The following is a 24,923-nucleotide window of genomic DNA, read 5'->3' as shown; positions in this document are numbered from 1 at the left end:
GCCAGTGCAGGCAACATAAAAGAGGCGGGTTCGATCCCTGGGTCAGAAGATCCCCTGGAGAAGGGAAGGGCTATCCTCGCCAGTATTCTTGCCTGGAGAATCCCCATGGACAGGGGAGCCTGGTGGGCTGCAGTCCATGGGGTCGCAAAGAGTCGGGACATGACTGAGCGTCTGAACAGCAACAAAATAAGTGATTCACTTTGCTGTAGAGCAGAAACTAACCCAGCGTGGTCAAGCAACTCTACTCCAATAAAAATTAATTTAAAAAAAGAAATGGATGTTCTGCCACCGTATGGAAAAATGTTTCCCCTAGCCAACAGAAAAGGAAAAAAAAAAGGCATGATGCTGAAAAGCAGTTTACACAGATGGTCATGCTATTGAGAGGGTAACAGGCCAGGGGTCTCCAAAGGGAGGAAAGAGGCTGCAAGTGTCAGACACTTTTTATCTCTCCCTTAAGGGGCAGGAGGAGACAAAGTTCAAGTGTCAGATTTTTTCTTCCTTCTCTATACAAAATTAAAAGGAGGTTTCTCTTAAAATTCTCTGTTGCCATGCCGACACCTGGTTCCACCGGAACTTAACTTTTCTCCAACCTTGAGCTAAGCAATGCATTTTTCTTATGGAAATGTTTTTCTTAAGATATTCGAATGAAACTATGCCTTTGCTTTGAGATTTGCCTTTCTTCAAAATGATTCCACCTAAGACTTTTTTTTTTCTTTTCTCAAACCTTGGGCTGATAATAGCTCAACAAACCAGTTCTGGTGTCAATTGTTTTGTGGCTAAGGGATACCACACCCTGTGCTAAGCTATCTCAAAAATGCATATTGTGGGAGAGCGGTGTGATGAAACTCCTCTTCAGCTTTGAGGTGTCTCTCTTATCTGATTAATAGCTTTCTAAGAGACATAGAATGGCTTGCTAAAAACCAGCAAAGGGTAGGGGCACTCCTTCTGCCCCTTTCTGATGTCTGTGACAGAAGCTTTGTCTGTCTCTTGTATACTTGAATAAACCTTTGACAAAGAAAAGCTCTGAGCGGTCAAGCCTCATCACTGCCCCGGGAATTGAGATCCTCTTGTCCGGAGGCCCAGAATCCCCGCGTGTTTCAGGGCTCAGCAACAACGTTTTCGTTTCAGGTGATCAAGCGTTGTTCGCACGCACAGAAGGAGTTAAAGCCTCCTTGGAGCCGTCCTCTGTCTTGAGGGAAAGCACACGACATTTCAGGACTTGTGCAAGGGGGCATTTCAAGGCAACCGCCTCCCTGCTTTGGGACAGGGCCCAGCAAACGCCCCCTGTGTCTTGAGCGATGTGCCAGACGCGGTCCAGCCCTACTTGTGAATGAAAAGGCTCAGTGTTTGCAGCTGTCGGAGATCCCTTGGCAAGCGTTACCATCTTCTCAAGGAGCACAGAAGATTTTCTGTTCGACAGGCAAAAAAAAAAAAAAAAGGACGGACGACAGGCCCTCCCGACTGATCTTCTGTGCTATTTTGCAGAGCGTAAGATTTGCTGATTACGCGCACAGCCTAACTTGGTTGAGGCGGGACTACTGTTACTCCGGAGAGTGAATCAGCCGCACATGCGTGGACCGCACGGACCTCCCGGGGTCAGAGCCTGAGATCACGTCTCCGCTGCCCACTGACCTCAGCTGCCCGGGCTCCGAGACTGTCTTGCAGGTAACCCGCTTTTCTTAATTTGTTCTCCAAGCAGCAGCCAGCCAGGCTGGTGACCCTCAGCCCACACGTGGCTGCCTGGCACCCCTCCGGAGTCTGGCTGTACTTGGCAGGCAAATTTTCTTAAAAAGAAAAAAGAAAACAAAGATATCCATGTCAGATGTTGCCTCCAGGCGGGGTTTCTGGAAGGACTGCAGAATTAAATAGCGAAAGAGAGGGCTTCCCTGGTGGCTCAGACGGTAAAGATTCTGCCAGACCTGGGTTAGATCCCTGGGTCGGGAAGATCCCCTGGAGGAGGGCATGGCAACCCAGTCCAGAATCATTGCCTGGAGAACTCCATGGGCAGAGGAGTCTGGTGGGCTACAGTCCACGGGGTCGCGAACAGAGGAATGCTCTGCAAAGTAGATCTCAGATGCTAAGAGATTTCGGAGCACAGGGGACTGAGCACTGAAGAGATGCTGAGATTCAAAACCGAAGCGGGTCTGGGAACGGAGCCCGGAGCGTAGTGGAGAAGCGAAGCGTGCTGCCCGGGCTCTGGAGGGTGGCCAGAAAGCCAGGGGCTTGCAATTCCTTCTGCCCTGGAAGCGCATCAAAGACTAAATTATAGGTATTACTTCACTGAAGGGCTGTCTTTCTCTTTTTCTGTATCTTTTTTTTTTTAATGGAGATATAAATAGCAGATAACATTGTGAGAGTCTGCCGTGTACAAAGGGGACAGTTTGATACACACAAAAGCTAGTGGAGGTGATGGAATTCCAGTTGAGCTATTCCAAATCCTGAAAGATGATGCTGTGAAAGTGCTGCACTCAATATGCCAGCACATTTGGAAAACTCAGCAGTGGCCACAGGACTGGAAAAGGTCAGTTTTCATTCCAATGCCAAAGAAAGGCTATGCCAAAGAATGCTCAAACTACTGCACAATTGCACTCATCTTACATGCTAGTAAAGTATTGCTCAAAATTCTCCAAGCCAGGCTTCAGCAATATGTGAACCGTGAACTTCCTGATGTTCAAGCTGGTTTTAGAAAAGGCAGAGGAACCAGAGATCAAATTACCAACATCCACTGGATCATGGAAAAAGCAAGAGAGTTCCAGGAAAACATCTATTTCTGCTTTATTGACTATGCCAAAGCCTTTGACTGTGTGGATCACAATAAACTGTGGAAAATTCTGAAAGAGATGGGAATACCAGACCACCTGATCTGCCTCTTGAGAAATTGGTATGCAGGTCAGGAAGCAACAGTTAGAACTGGACATGGAACAACAGACTGGTTCCAAATAGGAAAAGGAGTTCGTCAAGGCTGTATATTGTCACCCTGCTTATTTAACTTATATGCAGAGTACATCATGAGAAACGCTGGACTGGAAGAAACACAAACTGGAATCAAGATTGCCGGGAGAAATATCAATAACCTCAGATATGCAGATGACACCACCCTTATGGCAGAAAGTGAAGAGGAACTCAAAAGCCTCTTGATGAAAGTGAAAGTGGAGAGTGTAAAAGTTGGCTTAAAGCCCAACATTCAGAAAACAAAGATCATGGCATCCAGTCCCACCACTTCATGGGAAATAGATGGGGAAACAGTGGAAACAGTGTCAGACTTTATTTTTCTGGGCTCCAAAATCACTGCAGATGGTGACTGCAGCCATGAAATTAAAAGACGCTTACTCCTTGGAAGGAAAGTTATGACCAACCTAGATAGCATATTCAAAAGCAGAGACATTACTTTGCCAACAAAGGTTCGTCTAGTCAAGGCTATGGTTTTTCCAGTGGTCATGTATGGATGTGAGAGTTGGACTGTGAAGAAGGCTGAGCGCTGAAGAATTGATGCTTTTGAACTGTGGTGTTGGAGAAGACTCTTGAGAGTCCCTTGGACTGCAAGGAGATCCAACCAGTCCATTCTGAAGGAGATCAGCCCTGGGATTTCTTTAGAAGGAATGCTGCTAAAGCTGAAAGTCCAGTACTTTGGCCACCTCATGCAAAGAGTTGACTCATGGGAAAAGACTCTGATGCTGGGAGGGATTGGGGGCAGGAGGAGAAGGGGACGACAGAGGATGAGATGACTTGATGGCGTCACTGACTTGATGGACGTGAGTCTCCGGGAGTTGGTGATGGACAAGGAGGCCTGGCGTGCTGCGATTCATGGGGTCGCAAAGAGTCGGACACGACTGATCGACTGATCTGCTCTGATCTGTGTTGCACTATGTTTGCATCAACAGCGATAGTGTGAGCCAACACTGCTCTAGCGTAGCATAGTCTCCATGGTTTTTTGTGTGTTCAGAACAATTAAGGTCTAGTCGCTTAATAACTTTGACCCTGGTATTACCTCTGGAACGTATTCACCTACAAAGTGTGAGGTTGCCTCCGTAAACATCTTCCGGTTCCCCCCGGGACAGCTCAGCTGGGAGAAGGACGATGCCCCCAGCTCAGAAGCCCACCCCACCACACAGGCCACATAAGCCAATCTGTCCACTCATAAGCAGAGCTCAGGGTCACTGCAAAAGCCATGCCATGTCAAGGGTCACTGACTCCCCCAAGAGCCAAAATTGGGCTTCCCTCATGTCTTTATCGGAGAAGGCAGTGGCACCCCACTCCAGTCCTCTTGCCTGGAGGGTCGCAAGGATGGAGGAGCCTGGTGGGCTGCAGTCCATGGGGTCGCTAAGAGTTGACTGGGCGACTTCACTTTCACTTTTCACTTTCGTGCATTGGAGAAGGAAATGGCAACCCTCTCCAGTGTTCTTGCCTGGAGAATCCCAGGGACGGGGGAGCCTGGTGGGCTGCCGTCTGTGGGGTCACACAGAGTTGGACATGACTGACGTGACTTAGCAGCGTGGCTTTATGGTTCCTCATGGCCACAAAGAGGCTGCCAGGGACCAGCATTTTCATTGCACATAATGTCACCCAGTCACTTGGTGACACTCCGTCTTTATTGGGTATCCAGGGAAAGAAGTAGAAGGTTAGCCCAAGGAGTGATCCTCGCACCAAGGGACATGATTGCCACTCATCTGTACAAAGCATCTCTTGTCACCAGATTAGGTTGTGGACAAACAAATAAACGTGTTCCTCCCTTTTCACGGAAGAGGAAGTGGCAACCCACTCCAGTGTTCTTGCCTGGAGAATCCCAGGGACAGGGGAGCCTGGTGGGCTACAGTCCACAGGGTCGCAAAGAGTCAGACACAACTGAGCTACCAATGCAACACTTCCCTTTTCTTACTGTTGTTTGCTACAGATAGTAGCATACCACGTGCTATCCTGACGCTGTCTCTCTTTTTTTTAATTTATTTTTTATTGAAGAATGATTGCTTTACAGAAATTTGCTGTTTTCTGTCAAACCTCAACATGAATCAGGCATAGGTATACATATGTCCCTTCCCTTTTGAAACTCCCTCCTATCTCCCTCCCCATCCCAGCCCTCTAGGTTGAACACAGAGCCCCTGTTTGAGTTTCCTGAGCCATACAGCAAATTCCCGTTGGTTGTCTATGTTACATATAGTAAATAAGTTTCCATGAAACCTTTTTCATTAAAAAAAAAAAAATACTGGATATATGGGCTTCCCTGGTGGCTCAGCGGTAAAGAATCCACCTGCCAATGCAGGAGACCCAGGTTTGATCCCTGGGTCTGGAAGATCCCCTGGAGAAAGAAATGGCAACCCACTCTAGGATTCTTGCCTGGAGAATCCCATGCGCAGAGGAGCTTAGCAGGCTTCGGCCCCTACAGGGTCGCAAAGTGTGGGACACGACTGAGCAACTAAGCAATAACAAAATATTGCATATGTAGATGACGTGGTCCATCCACAGAACCGAATACCATTTAGCCATGTCTCGGGATTCTGACGCAGGCTACAACGTGGGCGAACCATGAGGACATTTGGCTATGTGAGATACGCTGGACAGGAAAGGACAAATATTGTACAGTCCAGTACTCTTGCCTGGAAAATCCCATGGACGGAGGAGCCTGGTGGGCTGCAGTCCATGGGGTCTCGAAGAGTCGGACACGGCTGAGCAACTTCACTTTCATTTTTCACCTTCATGCTTTGGAGAAGGAAATGGCAACCCACTCCAGTGTTCTTGCCTGGAGAATCCCAGGGACGGGGAAGCCCGGTGGGCTGCCGTCTATGGGGTCGCACAGAGTCGGACACGACTGAAGCGACTTAGCAGCAGCAGCAACATGGATATAAGCAGCCTAGACTCGTCCGATTCATGGAGACAGAAAGCAGGAGGGTGGGCTCCATGGGCTGGGGGAGCGGGGTGGGCAAGAGGGTGGTTAATGGGGACAGAGTCTCGGTCTGCGGAGATGAACTAGTTCCGAATGTGGGCAGTGGGGACGTCTGCACAAGGGTGTATAGTTGTGCTCACTGCCACGGTGCTCTGCGTGTAACGATGGAGACGGGAAATTCTGAGATGTCTGCTTCTTGCTGTTTAGTCTCCAGGTCCTGTCCGACTCTTTTTCCAACTTCATGCACTGTAGCCCCGCCAGGCTCCTCTTGTCCGTGGGATTCTGCAGGCAAGAATCCTGGAGAGGGTTGCCGTTTCCTCCTCCAGGGGATCGTCCCGAGCCAGGGATGGAACTCAGGTCTCCTGCATTGGCAGGCGGTTTCTTTACTACTAGTGCCTCCTGGGAAGGGATTTCATATTGATATGACATGCTCTTCCATACAAATCTTTTTTATTTTTAATTAGTGTGTGTTTACCACAATTCAAAGGCAATCAGGGCTTCCCTGATGGCTCAGCTGGTAAATAATCCACCTGCAATGCAGGAGACCTGGGTTCGATCCCTGGGGTGGGAAGATGACCTGGAGAAGGGATAAGCTACCTACTCCAGTATTCTTGGGCTTCCCTGGTATCTCAGCTGCTAAAGAATCCGCCTGCAATGCGGGAGACCTGGGTTCTATCTCTGGATTGGGAAGATTCCCCTGGAGAAGGGAAAGCCTACCCACTAAAGTGTTCTGGCCTGGAGAATTCCAGGGACTTATGTATAGTCCATGGGGTCGCAAAGAGTCGGACACGACTGAGCGACTTTCACTTTCACCAGAATTAAAAATAAAAAATATGTATTAGAGATCATGTCGTATCGATGTCTTATCACTTCATTTTGCATCTTCCTTTATCCTGCTTCCTTTATGTCAGGGATCATAAACCTCTGGTGCCTTCCACCAACTCAGCCTGTCTTTGGAAATCCAGTTTTATTGACGGACAAGCTCAGCTGTCTGGATGGTCGAGGGCCACGTCCCGCTGCAACGGCAGAAAGAAGTGGCAGCGACAAGACCACCTTGGCAGAAAAGCCCAAAATATTAATTATCACGTTCTTGATAAACACGTGTTCTACTTTTTTTTTTTTCCTCTCTTTTTCTTTTTTTTTTTTGCTCACACCTCAAGTCTCGCAGGATCTTCGGTCCCTGACCAGGGATTGAAACTGGACCCAGAATTAGCAGCATGGAATCCTAACCACTGGACCACCGGAGGTGGGGGTACACGTTTGTATACTTTTTTTTTTTTTGAAAATGTTATTTATTGATTGGACTGTGATGGGTCTTCATTACTGCTCAAGGAGTTTTCTCTAGTGCCACCGAGCAGGGGCTCCTCTCTAGCTGTGGTCTTCAGGCTTCTCACTGCAGTGGTTTGTCTTGTTGCCCAGCATGGGCTCCAAGCTTCTGCAGCTGCAGCTCCTGGCCTCAAGAGCACCAGCTCAGTTAGTTGCTGCTCCTCGGCACCTGGGATCTTCCTGGACTAGAGAACCCGTGTCTCCCTCTCCGGCAGGTGGATTCTTTACAACTGGGCCACTGGGAAAGGCCTTACATTCTTTTTTTTTTTTTTTCGAGTCACATCAGGACTCAGACACAAAAGGTAGAAACCCCAAACCAGCTGGTTTATTTTTTCCTGGTCAAGATGAAGGAGAGTTCCACCCAGGACATACCCACTCTAGCCTACTTCCTGCAGTCTGGCCCCAAGGATATTGCTCGGACAGGCTTGCCAGGAGGCTCAGTGGTAACCAACCTGCCTGCAGGGCAAGAGACGCAGGCGTCCTGGGTTCAATCCCTGGGTCGGGAAGATCCCCTTGGAGGAGGGCACGGCCACCCAGAGCAGTATTCTTGCCTGGAGAATCCCAGGGACGGAGGAGCTCGGTGGGCTGCAGTCTGTGGGGTTGCAGAGACTGGAGTAGGACAGAGTGAGCACTCACGTTGTTTGCACACTGGCCCCATCTGATCCAAGGACCTACCTCGAGGGCATCCAGGACCTTGTCAAACAACAGGCCACCAGCCTGCCGCAGGACTGGAACATCCGCTTCGTCCCGGAGTTTGTGTAAACAGGACCGGTAAACCACAACCTGGGTGAGGTCCGAGGATTCTAGAACCTTCGGGGGAAACGCAGCTTTGCCAGCTGTTGTCGTTCACTCTCTGAGTCAGGTCCGACGCCTGGGACCTCGTGGACTGTAGCCAGGCCAGGCTCCTCTGTCTGTGGGATTCTTCAGGCGAGAAGACTGCAGATGGTTGCCATTTCCTCCTCCAGGGGATCTTCCTGACCCAGCGATCGAACCTGTGTCTCCTCATTACCAGGTGGGTTCTTTAACTACTGAGCCACCAGGGAGAACCTTGCTTCCTTGAGGCTCCATATGTGAGCCTCAAGGTCCATCTGGACCGAACCAGGTTTCCAGCAGCCACGCCTGAATCCAGAACACCTCGGGGAGTTTCACCGCAAGGGAGAAAATGCGGTTTGTTTTGGGGTCTCAAAAGCAATCACCCCCTCTGTCCTAAGCTACATCTAACGAAGTCCACGTTCTGCATTCTGGAGACAGGGTCCAGTGTCTGTAAAGCTTCTTCTGTAGGGAAGAGCACTGCTTTGGTTCTTTGTTTCCAGATTAATTGCTTTACTACTTATGGCTGTGCTGTGTCTTCTTTGCCGTATCCTAGATCACAGGCTCTAGGGCTCACAGACTTCAGTATTTGTGACTCACAGGCTTCCCTGTTCATCCGCAAGAGGGATCTTCCCAACCCAGGGATGGAACCGGCGTCCCCTGCTTTGGCAGGTGGATTCTTTACCGCCGAGCCACCAGGGAAGCCCCTGTTTGCTTTTTTTGTTGCTGTTCTTGTTTTGGCCACACTGGCCAGCATGCGGGATGTTAGTTTCTCCAACCACGAATTGAACCCACGCCCTTTGCACTGGAAGTACAGAGTCTTAACTACTCGATTGCTAGGAAATTCCAGGAAAAGCCATCCTTTGTGGGTTTTTAGTAACTTTCGCAGGGTATTGGGAGAATCAAATTTTTCCCTCTTGTTGTTGAAACTCTTGAGTATACAAGAGTGCCCTATGCTCTGCCTCACAGGATTGCCCCCGTTGCCTTAGGGCAACTCAGTGTCCGAAGCTGACTGGCCTCACAGGACTGCCTGTGTGCTCAGTCGTGTCCGACTCTTTCCTCCTCCAGGGGATCTTCCCGACCCAGGGATTGAACCCACATGCCCTGCACTGCAGGCAGATTCTTTCTTTCTTTTTTTATTTTTTTAACCACTGAGCCGTTGTATTACTTACAGCATTATTATTATATTACATACTGCATTATCAATAGTTCTGTTTCTACTCCCCATGTTAGTACACACCTCTTTATTTCTTACAGGAAATACAAGGAAGAGAGGCCATGTTACGTCTGGAACACTCTTGGTAAGACAGGGCTGTGGGCGATCGGTCATCTTCTCTGTCTGCCCCTGCGTCTCTTCCGGTCAGTTTTTCAGAATCCCTTGATAGTAAAGTGGTCTTTCTCAGTTAGTCACTGATCAATGCCCCTTGGAGTTCCCTGGGGGCTCAGATGGTAAAGAATTTGCCTGCGATGCAGGAGACCTGGGTTTGATCCCTGGGTGGGGAAGATCCCCTGGAGGCATGGCAACCCACTCCAGTATTCCTGCCTGGAGAATCCCATGGGCAGAGGAGCCTGGTGGGCTACAGTCCCCGGGTTGCAAAGAGTCGGACGCGACTGAGCAGCTGAGTGCATGTTAATAAATGTGCGACAGCACTGCTTCTGCTTTATGTTTTGGGTTTTTGGCCCCCAGGCATGTAGGACCTCAGCTTCCGGCTGCTGCTGCTGCTGAGTCACTTCAGTCGTGTCCGACTCTGTGCGACCCCATGGACGGCAGCCCACCAGGCTCCGCCGTCCCTGGGATTCTCCAGGCAAGAACACTGGAGTGGGTTGCCATATCCTTCTTAGCTTCCCGATCAGGGATCAAACCTGTCCTCCCTGCATTGGAAGGCAAAATCTTAACTGCTGGACTGCCTGGGAAGAAAAAAAAAAGACAAAAACAAAAAATTCAAATGCCTACATGAGATGTATTCAAACTCTTCTGAAATGGTATTGATACTGTATATTTTAAAAGTGTGAGTTGTTTTAACTAAAAAAAAAAAATCAAATGCCTGTGAAAGTGAAAGTCGCTCAGTCGTGTCCGACTCTTTGCAACCCCATGGAGTATACAGTCCATGGAATTCTCCAGGCCAGAATACTGGAGTGGGTGGCCTTTCCCTTCTCCAGGGGATCTTCCCAACCCAGGGATCGAACCCAGGTCTCCGGAATTGCAGGCGGATTCTTTACCAGCTGAGTCACAAGGGAATGTATTTGAGCCACAAGAGATGTATTCAAACTCTTCTGAAATGGGATGATAATATATATTTTTAAAGTGTGAGTTATTTTTAACTATCTGAAATCTGAAATAGGTTGATAATATTTAAACAAATAAAAAAGAGTATGAGTGTTTTTAACTCAAAAAAAAAAAAGGAAAAAAATGCCTAAGAGAGGTTTGCAAACTTTTATGAAATGGGATGATAATTTTTCTTTTTAAGAGTGTGAGTTGTTTTTAACTAAAAAAAAAAAAAAAGAAAGAAAGGAAAAAAAAGTCAAATGCCTAAGAGATATATTCAAACTCTTGTGAAATGGGATGATAATATACATTTTAAAAAGTGTGAGTTGTCTTTCACTAAAAAAGAAAAAAATTAAATGCCTAAGCGGTATACTCAGGCTCTTCTGAAATGAGATCATAATATTAACAAAGTGTGAGTTTTTTTTAAACTAAAAAAGGAAAAAAAAAATCAAATGCCTAAAGGATGTATTCAAATTCTTCTGAAATGGGATGATAATATTAAAAAAAAAAAGTGTGAGTCATTTTAACTAAAAAAAAAGAAAAATCAAATGCTTAAGACATGTATTCAGGCTCTTCTGAAATTCGAAACTAATATTAAAAAAAAAAAGTATGAGTTTCTTTTAACAAAAAAGAAAATGCCTAAGAGATGTATCCAAACTCTTCTGAAATGGGATGATAATTTAATATAATATATATTTAGGGCTTCCCTGGTGGCTCAGCTGGTAAAGAATCCAGCTGCAATGCAGGAGACCCCAGTTCGATTCCTGGGTCGGGAAGAGCCCCTGGGGAAGGGAACAGCTACCCACTCCAGTATTATTGGGCTTCCCTTGTGGCTCAGCGGGTAAAGAATGTGCCTGCAATGCGGGAGACCTGGGTTCGATCCCTGGGTTGGGAAGATCCCCTGGAGAAGGAAACAGCTACCCACTCCAGTATTCTGGCTTGGAGAATTCCATGGACTGTATAGTTCATGGGGTCGCAAAGAGAAAAAAAAAAGAAGAAAAATCAAATGCTTAAGACACGTAACCAACCTCTTCTGAAATTCAATGCTAATATCTAAAAAAAGTACGAGTTGCTTTGAACAAAAAGAAAATGCCTAAAAGATGTTTTCATCTGAAATGGGATGATAGCATATATATTATATTTAATATAATATATATTTAACTAAAAAAAGAAGAAAAAATATTGAATGCCTGAGAGATGTATTCAAACTCTTCTGAAATGGGATGATAATATATATATTATATTTAAGAAAGTATAATATTTCCTTCTCCAATGCGTGAAAGGGAAAAGTGAAAGGGAAGTCGCTCAGTCGTGTCCGACTCTTACCGACCCCATGGACTGCAGCCTACCAGGCTCCTCTGTCCATGGGATTTTCCAGGCAAGAGTACTGGACTGGGGTGGCATTGCCTTCTCTGAATATATATTTAATTAATATATGTTATATCTAATATAATATAGCATTTTTTAAAAAGAAGAAAAAAGAATCAAATGCCAGAGAGATGTATTCAAACTCTTCTGAAATGGGATGATAATATATATATTATATATAATAAAATATAATATACAATTAATTAATATATATTTAATGTAATGTACAGTTTTAAAAAGAAGAAAATAGAATCAAGTGCCTAAGAGCTGTATTCAAACTCTTCTGAAATGGGATGATTATATATATATATATATAATATATATAATATACATTTAATTAATATGTTATATTTAATGTAATATAACATACAGGTTTAAAAAGAAGAAAAAGGATTCAAATGCCTAAGAGATGTATTCAAACTCTCCTGTAAGGGGATGCCCCTCTCAGAGTCCCCTGAACGAGTGCCCCCAGCTTTCCGGCTCACAGAGGCTGTGTACTTAGATGGAACCCCGCACGCAGCCTTGTCTGGTCCTTGTCTTTCAGGAGCTGGCTGGCTCTCGCACTCGCTGTGCTTCTGGGTGCGAAACCCTCAGCCTGCGGCCCTCCACCTGGTCCCCGGCCAAACATCCTCCTTCTGATGGCGGACGATCTCGGCATTGGAGACGTCGGTTGCTATGGCAACACCACCATCAGGCAAGGACGCGAGAACGGCTTATGGGTGCAGAGGTCCACGATAAGCCATCTGACCTTTGGTGTCGGCAATTCAAACTTGAACAGAGCTGTGTCACATCCATTCTTTGTATTGTGTGGGGCTTTCCAGGTGGCTCAGTGGTAAGGAGTTTGCCTGCCAATGCAGGAAATGCGGGTTCGATCCCTGTGTCGGGAAGATCCCTGGGGGGAGGGCTTGGCAACTCACTCCAGTATTCTTGCCTGGAGAATCCCATGGACAGAGGAGCCTGGTGGGCTACAGTCCGTGGGGTCGCAAAGAGTCAGACACGACTGAGCCACTAAAGACACTTCAGTCTTGCGTTCTTCCCACGTCTGCACTCAGGCCGGCTCAAAGGTGTAGAATAGCTGAATCACTCTACTGTACACCAGAGACTAATGTAATACGGTGAATCAATGATACACCCATATAAAAAAATTTAAATTAAAAAAGACTGAGAGTCCTAAGTGAGGAGTCACCCTGGACTCTCAATTCTGGATGTTCTGTTGAGTCCATCTCAGCCTCAGCAGTACAATGTGGAAGCTTTTGATAAACAATGCAGTTGGATGGGATTTCCCTGGTGGCCAGTGGTTAAGACTCTGCCTTCCAATGCAAGGGACCCGGGTTCGATTCCCGCTCTGGGAACTAAGACCCTGCGGGTAGCAGGGTGTGGCCAAACATTGATAAACAATTTTGCAGTTGATGTTTCTTTGATGGTTCAGAAGACATTTGAAGTTTAGCCCTGTTTTTTTCTTTGTTGTTATTAATTTTCAACGGAGTATAGTTGCTTTATGATGTTGTATTAGTTTCTGCTGTAGAGCAAAGTGAATCAGCATACGTATACCTGTATCCACGCTCTTTTGGCATTTTCTTTCCCATTTAGGTCACCATGGAGCACTGAGCAGAGTTCTCCATGCTGTACTGTAGGTTCTGACTAGTTACCTATTTTATACGTAGTATCATGCTAAGTCGCTCCAGTCATCTCCTGGCGGGCTACAGTCCCCGGGGTCACAAAGAGTTGGACATGATTGAATGAGCCCGCACAGGAAATCAGGGAGTTATTCACTGGTAATTGCCAGGTTTTCTATCAAGTAGGATGTCACTCTGCCTTACGGAAAGGAAAACAAGCCATGTGTTGGTTTGCTGAGGATTAAGAGAGTTAATGTTTCCTTCCTCAGGACTCCAAACATCGACCGCCTGGCGGCGGATGGCGTGAGGCTCACCCAGCATCTGGCCGCTGCCCCTTTGTGCACCCCGAGTAGGGCGGCATTTTTAACGGGCAGATACCCACTACGATCAGGTTGGTCCTTCCGTCTGTCTAACCACACTGCACAGGAACACGCTCTCTGTAACTCTTCAGGCATGAATTGTTCGGTACAGGGTCGGGAGAATGCTCCAAGTCCCCCTGTATTTTTCTTTAAGTGTTTTTATTTAATTGTGGTCAAAGTCACATAATATACAACATCCTATCTTAACCATATTTAACCACACATTTCAAGGGCTTTCCTGGTGGCTCAGACGGTAAAGAATCTGCCTCCAATGCAAGAGACCTGGGTTCGGTCCCTGGGTTGGGGAGATTCCCCTGGAGAAGGGCAGGGCTACCCACTCCAGCAGTTCTGGCCTGGAGAATCCCATGGACTCTACAGTCCGTGTGGTCGCAGAGACTGGGACACGACTGAGCGCCTTTCACCCACAAACTGAAACAGTTGTCTCCATTAAAGACAAAGTTGCCATAACTAGAGAAAAGCCCAAAGTCAGCCATGAAGACCCAGAGTAGCCAAAAAATAAAACAGACATAAAAAAAAAAAAAATTTTTTTTAAAGAAACTATACTGGGTGAAAATGCAGAGAAATAAAGCCCATGAGGTCAACTCATGTTGGAAGGTTAAATTTTCCATCGCATATTGAGTCGTGGAGATTTCCACCAAATACTCTGAGTTGAAATAATAAAGGTAGAGACTTCCCTGGTGGTGCAGTGGCTGACTGTGCACCCAACGCAGGGGCCCTGAGTTCAATCCTTGCTCACAAAACTGAGACCCCCACATGCAGAAACTAGGAGTTCACACACACAGTTAACAGATCCTGTGGGCCCTCCTAATACCCAGCGCAGCCAAGTAGGTAAAAAGAAAATATTAAGTAGGGGACTCAGACCATAAAGAATCTGCCTGCAATGCAGGAGACCCACGTTCAATCCCTGGGAAGGGAATATCCCCTGGAGAAGGGACTGACAACCCACTCCAGTGTTCTTCCCTGGAAAATCCTATAGACAGAGGAGCCTGCTGTGTTACTTCCATGGCTCACAAAGACTCAGACAGGACTGAGTGACTAACATTTAACAACAGCAGTGATGATACAACTCGATGTCTGACTGTAGCGTCTCTCTGAACACCTTTCATCAAAGGTATGGTTTCCAGTCAAGGTCTCCGTGTTCTTCGGTGGACAGCGGTCTCTGGAGGACTTCCGCCCAGCGAAATAACTTTTGCAAAAATACTGAAAGCTAAAGGCTATACCACTGGACTCATAGGTATGTACACTTTCTAAGGATTAAGCACATTACTATTTGTTTCTTCTGAAGACTTTTATACTGGACTCGGTTTAGACGATCCCAATTTTGTTGGCAGGATCCAAAGAACCATAGTCAGGAGCCCAACAGTATTGGGCACATTATTTTTATAGGGACATTTAATTCACCTATGGGCTTCCCTGACAGCTCAGTTGTAAGGAATCCGCCTGCAATACAGGAGACCCCGGTTCGATCCCGGGTTAGGAAGATCCGATGGAGAAGGGATAGGCTGCCCACTCCAGTATTCTTGGGCTTCACTTGTGGCTCAGCTGGTAAACAATCCGCCTGCAATGCGAGAGACCTGGGTTTGATCCCTGGGTTGGGAAGATTCTCCCGGAGAAGGGAATGGCTACCCACTCCAGTATTCTGGCCTGGGGGATTCCATGGACTGTATAGTCCATGGGGTCGCAAAGAGTTGGACACGACGGAGCGACTTTCACTTTCACTTCAACTAAAAAGTTTGCAAATGAAATAGTTGGGAAACACAGTAGAATTTCTCACTGGACATAAAGCTCCACGCGTGCTGGAATGGTGCTACCCAGGTTGCTTCATGCGAAGTAGATGTGCCAGAAATATCAGCTGAATGAGATATTTGTCATTTCCTACAAATTTCTGATACGTTATGATTTAAAAGCTTAGAAATTGGGCGGGGGTCAGAGTGGGAGTTTGGGATGGACATGGACACACTGCTGTGTTTAACATGGAGAACCAGCAAGGACCTGCTGGACAGCACAGGGAACTCTGCTCAATACTCTGTAATAACCTTATGGTCACCAGGGGGAAGGATGGGGGAAGGGATAGTCAGGGAGTCTGGGATGGACATGGACACACTGCTGTGTTTAACATGGAGAACCAGCAAGGACCTGCTGTCCAGCACAGGGAACTCTGCTCAATAGTCTGTAATAATCTAAGTGAGGAAAAATTTTGAAAAAGAAGAGAGAACGTGCATATGTATCACTGATTCACTTTGCTCTACATCTGAAACTAACAGAACTCTGTTAATAATACTCCAATATGAAATAAAAACTAAAAAAATAAAAATATAACTGCAAATCATCTGCAAGACAGCATTGGAGGCATCACAGATGTGACAGTAACAAATTTTCAACAGCATGCAAAATCTCTGTAAGGTTCCCACTCAAGCCCACATGGAGTTCTAATCTGTTGCTGTTGCTCAGTCACTCAGTCGTGTCCGACTCTTCGAGACCCCATGGACTGCAGCACACCAGGCCTCCCTGCCCTTCACCATCTCCCAGAGTTTGCTCAAACTCGTGTCCATTGAGTTGGTGATGCCATCCAACCATCTCCTCCTCTGTTGCCCCCTTCTCCTGGTTTCAGTCTTTTCCAGCATCAGGGGTCTTTTCAAATGAGTCCGTTCTTTGCATCAGGTGGCCAAAATATTGGAGCCTCAGCTTCAGCATCAGTCCTTCTAATGAATACTCAGGACTGATTTCCTTTAGGATGGACTGCTTGGATCTCCATCCAGTCCAAGGGGCTCTCAAGAGCCTTCTTCAAAACCGCAGTTCAAAAGCATCAATTCTTTGATGCTCAGCTTTCTTTCTGGTCCAACTCTCACATCCATACATGACCACTGAAAAAACCATAGCTTTGACTAGATGGACCTTTGCTGGCAAAGTTATGGAGTTCTCGACTGAGAAACAGCAAGATGCAGGCAACTCATGGGTGTTTCAAAGGACGATCAGACTCTGGGAAGATGGAGATGGTGATTAGCTTTAACGGGCACCAGAAACGCGGGCACAGGAATGCCTTGCCTTGATCCAACCTGGCCAGGTTCCTTGGGAAATAACAGCAAACACTTTCCCCTGCCCAGCTGCCTGCATCCTGACCTCATCCCACGATGCGGCAAGCACGTCATACCCACTCACCAAAAGATGAAAGGAACATTGTCACATCTGCACACTTTTTTTTTTTTTTTTCGCCTGTTTTCCAGGAAAATGGCATTTGGGTCTCAGCTGTGCGTCTCCCGACGATCACTGCCACCACCCGCTCAATCACGGCTTCGACCATTTCTACGGAATGCCGTTCAGCATGATGGCAGACTGCGAGCGCTGGGAACTATCCGAGAAGCGTGCGGTCCTGGAGAGTCGACTCGACGTCTGCTTCCAGCTCGTGGCCTTGGCCACGCTCACACTCACAATCGGGAAACTCACCCACCTGATACCGGGCGCCTCCTGGACTCTGGTCATCTGGTCGGCCGTCGTGTGCCTCCTGCTCTTCGCCACTTCCTGTTTGGTGGGCGCCCTGATCATGCACGCAGACTGCTTTCTGATGCGGAATCACTCCATTGCAGAGCAGCCCATGCGCTCTCAGAGGACGACGCCACTCATGCTCCAGGAGGTCTCATCCTTCGTCAAAAGGTGAGTGCAGAAAGGCGCTTCAGGGTGAAGACGCATTCCGAGTCTCCTTCTTCCAAAATGGGTAGGTTGTTGTTCGGTCACTCAGTCATGTCTGACTCTTCGGGGCCCGATGGACTGCATCAGACCAGGCCTCCCTGTCCATCACCAACTCCTGGAGCTTACTCAAACTCACGTCCATCACGTTGGCAATGCCATCCAACCATCTCATCCTCTGCTGCCCCCTTCCCCTCTTGTTAATAAGTATAAAAAAAAGTGAAACTGTAGTCGCTGAGTCATATCTGACGCTTTACGACCCCATGGACTATAGCCCACCAGGCTCCTTTATCTATGGGATTCTCCAGGCAAGAATACTGGACTGGGTTGCCATTTCCTCCTCCAGGGGATCTTCCCCACCCAGGGATCAAACCCAGGTCTCCTGTGTTGCAAGCAGATTCTTTACCAACTGAGCCACCAGGGAAGCCCGCATGGTGAAATCGTTCTGGCTCAGAAAGACCATTTTGGTAAAATGGAGGCTGAGTGACGTTCCCTGGAACCCAACCGGGTCCCCTGAAACAAGTGGCCAAGAAATAAGGCCAGGTGTGTTGTATCGGTTTTCAGACACAAGCAAGGACCTTTCCTCCTTTTTGTGTCCTTTCTGCACGTCCACACCCCTCTTGTCACGACGGAGAACTTCCGCGGGAGGAGTCCCCACGGGCTTTACGGGGACAACACGGAAGAGATGGACTGGATGGTGGGTGAGTAGCTTTTCTTCATTGCTGTGCGGACACTTTAACGCCTGCTTCATACTCACCTCTGCCCCCTCTTCTTTCTTCTCTATAACCTTCTTTTCCCTCACTTTTAAGTGTTCTTTACATTGTCCTATGTCTCATGCACCCTTGTACTGCTCCTGAAATTTTTTGGAGGCTGAATGGGGCATATACAAAGAGATGTATGACTCTTAGATCAAAGATGCTTTCTGATTGTTCAGTCTCCAAGTCGTGTCCGACTCTTTGCGACCCCACGGACTGCATCACTCCAGGCTCCTCTGTCCGTCACCATCTCCTAGAGTTTGCTCAAATTCATGCCCATTGAGTTGGTGATGATACCTCATCATCTTATCCTTTGCTGCCCTTTTCTCCTTTTGCCTTCAATCTTTCCCCAGCATCAGAGTCTTTTCCAGTGAGTCAGCTCTTCCCATCAGGTGGCCACAGGACTGGAGTTTTAGCATCAGTCCTTCCAATGAATATTCAGGGTTGGCTTCCTTTAGGATGGACTGGTTTGACCTTGCAGTCCAAAGAACCCTGAGAATCTTCTCCAGCACCACAGTTCGAAAGCATCCGTTCTTTTGCGCTCAGCCTTCTTTATGGCCCGAGTCTCACATCCGTACATGACTACTGGAAAAACCACAGCTTTGACTACAGAGACTAGAGTACCACACTTCTATTACTGGTCACTCGCTATGCTTTCATACTAAAGACTCCTTTTCATGCAGCAGTCCAAAAATTTGGTGAAAGACTGTCTTCTGTTTTGACCGCCTCAGACACATCTGTTCCTTGCAGGTCAGATCCTTGAGACTTTGGATACAGAAGGGTTGACCAACAGTACCCTCGTTTACTTTACATCGGATCACGGGGGATCCTTAGAGGCTCGGTTTGGAAACAACCAATACGGTGGCTGGAATGGGATATATAAAGGTGAGAGTGAGGCACTCCCGGATGTGTCTTCATCTCGTCCCAATAATTCTCAACCCTTCCTCTGGAAGGTGAGTTTACAAAAGCAAAGTCATAAAAATCAGAAGAACTCAAATGATCACCGTGGTGGACAGAATCATGTCCCCAAAGACGTCCACATCCTTTATAGACACGTGGTTGATAGACAGAATGATGTCCCCAGAGACGTCCATATACTGACCCCCGAGTGGTGGACAGAATAATGTCTCCCGAGACATTCACATCCTGACCCCAGTATGGTAGAAAACCCACACCCAGATTAATAAGGAAAATAAAATCTGACCGTGTAGGAGCTAAATGTCATCATGTCCTTAAACAGAGAGGGACAGAAAGAGTGATTTGCAATGAACAGAAGGGTCTAGTTACCCAGGGAAGCAACCCCTGATTTTGAATCACATTCTTTCCTGTTCACGTTTAAACACAGGAGGCAAAGGCATGGGCGGCTGGGAAGGCGGGATCCGGGTCCCGGGGATATTCCGGTGGCCCGGGGTCCTGCCGGCCGGCCGCGTGATCCACGAGCCCACCAGCTTGATGGACATCTTCCCCACCGTGGTGCACCTCGCAGGCGGCCAGGTGCCCCAGGACAGGTAAAGACCGGCCCAGAGAAGACAACTCCGTGTTGCCTAGAGACAACATGTGCATCAAACATCACCGTCCCTTTCGTCGGGCCTAAAACACCCACGAGATCGGTACCTGGAAAAGCATTCATCATTAGGGCCTCCAGTATTTGCTTTACGGAGGACACATGTCCTTCTCCTGAGTTAAAAGTGGAGCCTTTTGAGTATAAGGACGATGGTCCCTGAAACGCTCCAGTACATTTACTGACAGTTCGTCACAAGAGTCCTTTTCACGTAGCCTGGTGGGGACTTTTGATGTTTCCGGTTTTTTTTTTTTTTCACTTTAAATATTACAGAGACTTCGCTGGAAGTCTGGTGGTTGAGACTCCATACTTCCAATGCAGGGGTTGTGGGTTCAATCCCTAGTCAGGGAACTAAGATCCTGCATGCAGTACAATATGGCACCCCCCAAAATCATAGAAAATTTGGGAGTAAAATAAAGAAAATAAAATAATTTAAGCTTGCTAACATACAGATGAATACATAATTAATTTATACGATGAAAGTGAAAGGATTAGTCTCCCAGTCATGTCTGACTCTTTGCAACCCCATGTACTGTCCCCCGCCAGGCTCCTCTGTCCATGGGATTTTCCAGGTAGGAATACTGGAGTGGGTTGCCTTGCCCTTCTCCAGGGGATCTTCCCAACCCACGGATCGAGCCCCAGTCTCCTACATTGCAGGCAGAGTCTTTACTGTCTGAGCCACCAAGGAAGCCCCATATTATATGATACCTGTATACTATATGTATTTAGATGTATATAATATACTTATATATATATATGATATACTTGTATATGTGTGCATGCTAAGTCCCTTCAATTGTGTCTGACTCTTTGCGATGCTATGGACTATAGCCGCCAGGCTCCTGTCTGTCTCCAGGCAAGAACACCGGAGTGGGCTATTCATATATATATATATATTTACGTATTTGTATAAAATATGTCTAAATATATCTCTATAGATATACATGTACATATCTATGTATATTTAGACATCTTAATGCAGGGACAAAAATTTTAATGGCTTTACAGTATTCTTTCAACTAACCTCTTACAGGTGGACATTAGCCTTGTTCCTTAAAAAAAAAAAAAAAAGCAAAACCTGGCTTTGTCATTTTACTGTCTGTCGTAATTATCTTTTTAGTAAAAATCCCTACAAGTTGAATTTCTGGGTCATAGCCTGTGCCATTTACAGGTAAATTTCTTGATATATTTTGTAAATGTGTTATATATGGCCTATAGAATATATATGTATATTTGTGTATATGATATATATTGTATGCTTTTATGTACTAATATATGTTGTTAGTGTGTGTACATATATGTACATATACATACATGTAGTGTGTGTATGTGTGTTAGTCATTCAGTTGTGTCCCACTCTTTGGGACCCCATGGACTGTAGCCCGCCAGGCTCCTCTGTCCATAGGATTTCCCAGGCAAGGATACTGGAGTGGGTTGCCATTCCCTTCTCCGAGGGATCTTCCTGACCCAGGGATTGAACCTGCTCCTCCTGCATTGGCAGGGAGGTTCTTTACCATGAGCACCAACTGGGAAGCCCCATATATATCTTGAGTGAAGTGCAAGTCGCTCCGTCGTGTCCGACTCTTTGCGACCCCATGGACTGTACAGCCCATGGAATTCTCCAGGCCAGGATACTGGAGTGGGTAGCCTTTCCCTTCTTCAGGGCATCTTCCCAACCCAGGGATCAAACTCAGGTCTCCTGCACGGCAGGAGGATTCTTTACCAGCTGAGCCACCAGGGAAGCCCCATATATATTGTATATACGCATATGTATTTTATTATATATATTTATGGAATGATTCCAGGTCTTATGGATGCACAGCACATATTCTGTGACGAGTTAAAGGTCCAATCTGTATAAAACCAAGCAGCTGTTTCCCAGACATTAGCCCATCCGTGCATTCAGAATAAGGCTGGGCAGACCTTTGTGTCAGCCCCCAGCAGGGGGCGGGGACCCGCCAGGCTCTTCCAAACAAAGGTCCTGCCTGCAGGCGGATGGTATACCAGTTGCCGGCGGGGCTCGCTCAAGGGTCTTGCCCACCTCCCAGCGGCCCCGCCCTGAGTCCGCGCCCCTCGCTCCCACCTGCAGGGTGGTGGACGGCCGGGACCTGCTGGCCCTGCTCCAGGGGACCGCGCGGCACTCGGACCACGAGTTCCTCATGCACTACTGCGAGAGCTTTCTGCACGCCGCCCGGTGGCACCAGCATGACCGTGAGTCCGCCGCACGCGGGGGCCCGGCTTGGCCTCTGCTCTCCTTTGCTGCTGCCTCACGCCTTTCTTTTATTTCCACGTGATTGTCTTTACTTCCTTCTTGGTGGTATTTTTCTTCCGATCCCAGGAGCATCCTTTAGCTGTCAGTCATCCTGCCCTGGTGGGATGGGAATGCTTGCCTATGGTTTCGTGGTTGTTGAGTCACTAAGTCGTGTCAAACTCTTTGGTGACCCCATGGACTGTGAAGCTCCCCCCAACCCCGCCAGGCTCCTCTGTCCATGGGATTCTCTGGGCAAGAATACTGGAGTGGGTTGCCATGCCCTTCTCCTCCAGGGAATCTTCCCGACCCAGGGATCGAACACGGGTGTCCCGTGTTGCAGCCAGATTTTTTACTGTCTGAGCCACTAGGGAAGCCCACAGCTGTCCCATCCACCCCAAACATGCTCAGAAGACTGGCCACCATCCATCCTTAACCTTCAGTAAGTCCACTAATTGAATCCACTAATTCAGTTAAGTTCACTAATTCTCCCGCTTCCTCCAGGGGGCGCAGTGTGGAAAGTCCACTTCACAACCCCCATCTTCCAGCCAGACGGCGCGGGCGCCTGTTACGGGCAGATAGTGTGCCCCTGCTCGGGGAACAGGGTGACCCTCCACGCCCCACCGCTGCTCTTCGACCTGTCCCGAGACCCTTCCGAGGCCCACGCCCTCACGCCGGACACGGAGCCCTCGTTTCACCAGGTGGTGGAGACCGTGGCCCGGGCCGTGGTGGCCCATCGCCAGACGCTCATCCCGGTTCCGCTGCAGCTGGACGCGGCGGACAACACGTGGAAGCCGTGGCTGCAGCCCTGCTGTGGTCGGTTTCCCTTCTGCTGGTGCGATCGGGACGCGGACCCCCGGTAGGAGCCCGCCTGTGATAACCGGCTCACTGGGGTCAAACAAATATAAAACATTGGTGTGAAGTCAAGTTGCCTGCCTGTGTGGGCTTGAATGCTTTCACCTAGAATCCAGGCTTGGGGTTGGTGCAGGGCGGTGGGGTGGCGGGAAGGAAAGGCTGAGATATATGAAGAGTAACATGGAAATTCACATTGCAGCTGCGTCGTGCCAGACTCTTTGCGACCCCATGGACTGTAGCCCCACCAGGCTCCTCTGTCCATGGGATTCTCCAGGCAAGAATACAGGAGCGGGTTGCCAAGCCCTCCTATAGGGGATCTTCCCGACCCAGAGATCCAACCGCGTTGCAGGCGGATTCTTTACTAGCTGAGCCACCAGGGAAGCCTGGAAACTTACACGACCATATATAAATTACATAAGCAATGGGAATTTGCCATATGACTCAGGGAACTCAAACGGGCTCGGTGACAACCTCGACGGGTGGGATGGGGAGGCAGATGGGAAGGAGGTTCAAGAGGGAGGGGACATATGTATACCTATGGCTGATTCATGTTGAGGTTTAGCAGAAGCCAACCAAATTCTGTAAAGCAATTATCCTTCAATTAAAAAGATAAATCAATTAAAAAAAAAGAATCCAGTACTTGTCTTTCTGTTTTGACATTGAGAAAGACAAATATCGTATATTAATGTATATAGGAGAAGGGGACGACAGAGGATGAGATAGTTGGATGGCATCACCGACTCAATGGACCTAAGTTTGAGCAAACTCCAGAGCTGGTGATGGACAAGGAGGCCTGGCGTGCTGCTGTCCACAGGGTCATAAAGACTCGAACACGACTGAGCGACTGAACTGAACTGAATGCACGTACGTGGAATCTAGAAAGATGGTCCTGACGATCCTAACTGCAGAGCCGAAAAGGAGACGAGACATAAAAGACATAATTGCGGACACAGCGGGGGAAGGACGGGGTGGGATGGACGGATAGGGTAGCCTTGAGACATATGTCCTATCCTTTGTAAGGTAGAGAGCCAGTTGGAATTTGCTGTACGACGTTAGGAAGCCAAAGCTGGCGCTCTGGGGGTAGGATAGGGAGGGAAGTTCAAGACGAAGGGGATATATGTATACCTATGGCTGACTCATGTTGATGTGTGGCAAAAACCCAACACAATACTGGGAAGTAATGACTCTCCAATAAAGTCTAAGACTCCAACGCTAAGATATACAAATGAACTTATCTACTCAACAGAAACCTGGGTCTGATGCCTGGGTCAGGAAGACCCCCTGGAGGAGGAAATGGCAACCCACTCCAGGATTCTTGCCTGGAGAATCCCACAGACAGAGGAGCCTGGTGGGCTACAGTCCACGGGGTCGCAAAGAGTCAGACACGGCTGAGAGACTGAGCAGATAGATATACACACAGGAAGCTGAGCGATGAACTCACACACCCACACACAGAAACAGAGTCACAGGTGTAGAGAACAAACTTTTGCTTACCAGCGGGTAAGGGGTGGACAGGACATACTGGGAGATTGGAATGGACACATACAGACTACGATGTATTAAATGGCTTTCTTTTTCTTTTTTGCTATTCAGATATAATAGTATATTTTGAAAGGCAAAAAGAATCTAGATCTAAGTTTTTGGAATTAATATGCACATTCAGAGGAACTGTTGTTAAATGGCTTTCTGTGTGTCAGTGGTGGTGAAAAACCTGCCTGCCGATGCAGGAGACGTAAGAGATGCAGGTTCAGTCCCTGGGTGGGGAAGATTCCCTGGAGAAGGAAGTGGCAAGCTACTCCATCCAGTATTGCTGCCTGGAGAACCCCATGGACAGAGGAGCCTGGCGGGCTATACAGTCCACGGGGTCGCAGTGTCGGACACAATCAAAGCAATTTAGCACACATATATTAAACAGATAACCTGTGAAAACCTACACAAGATTGTACATCAACTCTAGTCCAATAACAGAAGACTCTTCAGAGTCCCTTGGACAGCAAGGAGATCCAACCAGTCCATCCTAAAGGAAATCAACCCTGAATACCCATTGGAAGGAGTGATGCTGAAGCTGAAGCTCCAATACTCTGGCCACATGATGTGAAGAGCTGACTCACTGGGAAAGACCCTGGTGCTGGGAAAGACTGAAGGCGGGAGGAGAGGTGGGTGACAGAGGATGAGA

The 24,923-nt window shown here is 47.7% G+C and overlaps 3 protein-coding genes across 31 annotated transcripts in view; 1 reads left to right on the top strand and 2 right to left on the bottom strand.

The window, feature by feature from the left end:
- The window catches only part of ARSH (arylsulfatase family member H), a 66,237-nt gene that overhangs the window by 39,211 nt on the left and 2,103 nt on the right, over positions 1-24,923 (bottom strand). The gene's annotated exons all lie outside the window — the stretch shown is intronic.
- ARSL (arylsulfatase L) lies at positions 898-23,376 on the top strand. Of its 18 annotated transcripts, none has more exons than XM_086386105.1 (13): positions 1,528-1,665; positions 6,790-7,124; positions 9,272-9,315; positions 12,193-12,342; positions 13,534-13,655; positions 14,756-14,878; positions 16,869-17,295; positions 17,893-18,029; positions 18,834-18,968; positions 19,429-19,591; positions 21,734-21,855; positions 22,397-22,751; positions 22,947-23,376. In XM_086386105.1, exons 3-13 carry the CDS (start codon positions 9,293-9,295, stop codon positions 22,984-22,986), a joined length of 1,797 nt encoding a protein of 598 aa, XP_086242231.1. In that variant the 5' UTR covers positions 1,528-1,665; positions 6,790-7,124; positions 9,272-9,292; the 3' UTR covers positions 22,987-23,376. The 18 variants fall into 18 exon arrangements, 17 of the variants coding, with proteins under 17 accessions (XP_086242233.1, XP_086242246.1, XP_086242229.1 ...); XM_086386104.1 differs by having other exon boundaries at positions 1,544-1,665; positions 7,039-7,124; XM_086386103.1 differs by lacking the exon at positions 6,790-7,124 and having other exon boundaries at positions 1,505-1,665.
- Positions 7,147-8,630, bottom strand: LOC147339690 (uncharacterized). Its single transcript, XM_086388846.1, has 3 exons — positions 8,615-8,630; positions 8,290-8,385; positions 7,147-8,052 (listed from the first exon to the last, which is right to left on the bottom strand). Exons 1-3 carry the CDS (start codon positions 8,628-8,630, stop codon positions 7,544-7,546), a joined length of 621 nt encoding a protein of 206 aa, XP_086244972.1. The 3' UTR covers positions 7,147-7,543.

This window comes from Bos grunniens, chromosome X (genome assembly GCF_055505025.1).
Source record: "Bos grunniens cultivar Pamir isolate PY7600 chromosome X, Bosgru_T2T1.0, whole genome shotgun sequence".
Taxonomy (NCBI): Eukaryota; Metazoa; Chordata; class Mammalia; order Artiodactyla; family Bovidae; genus Bos; species Bos grunniens.
Note: the sequence above shows the minus strand (reverse complement) of the source record. Positions and strands in the feature narration are given on the sequence as shown.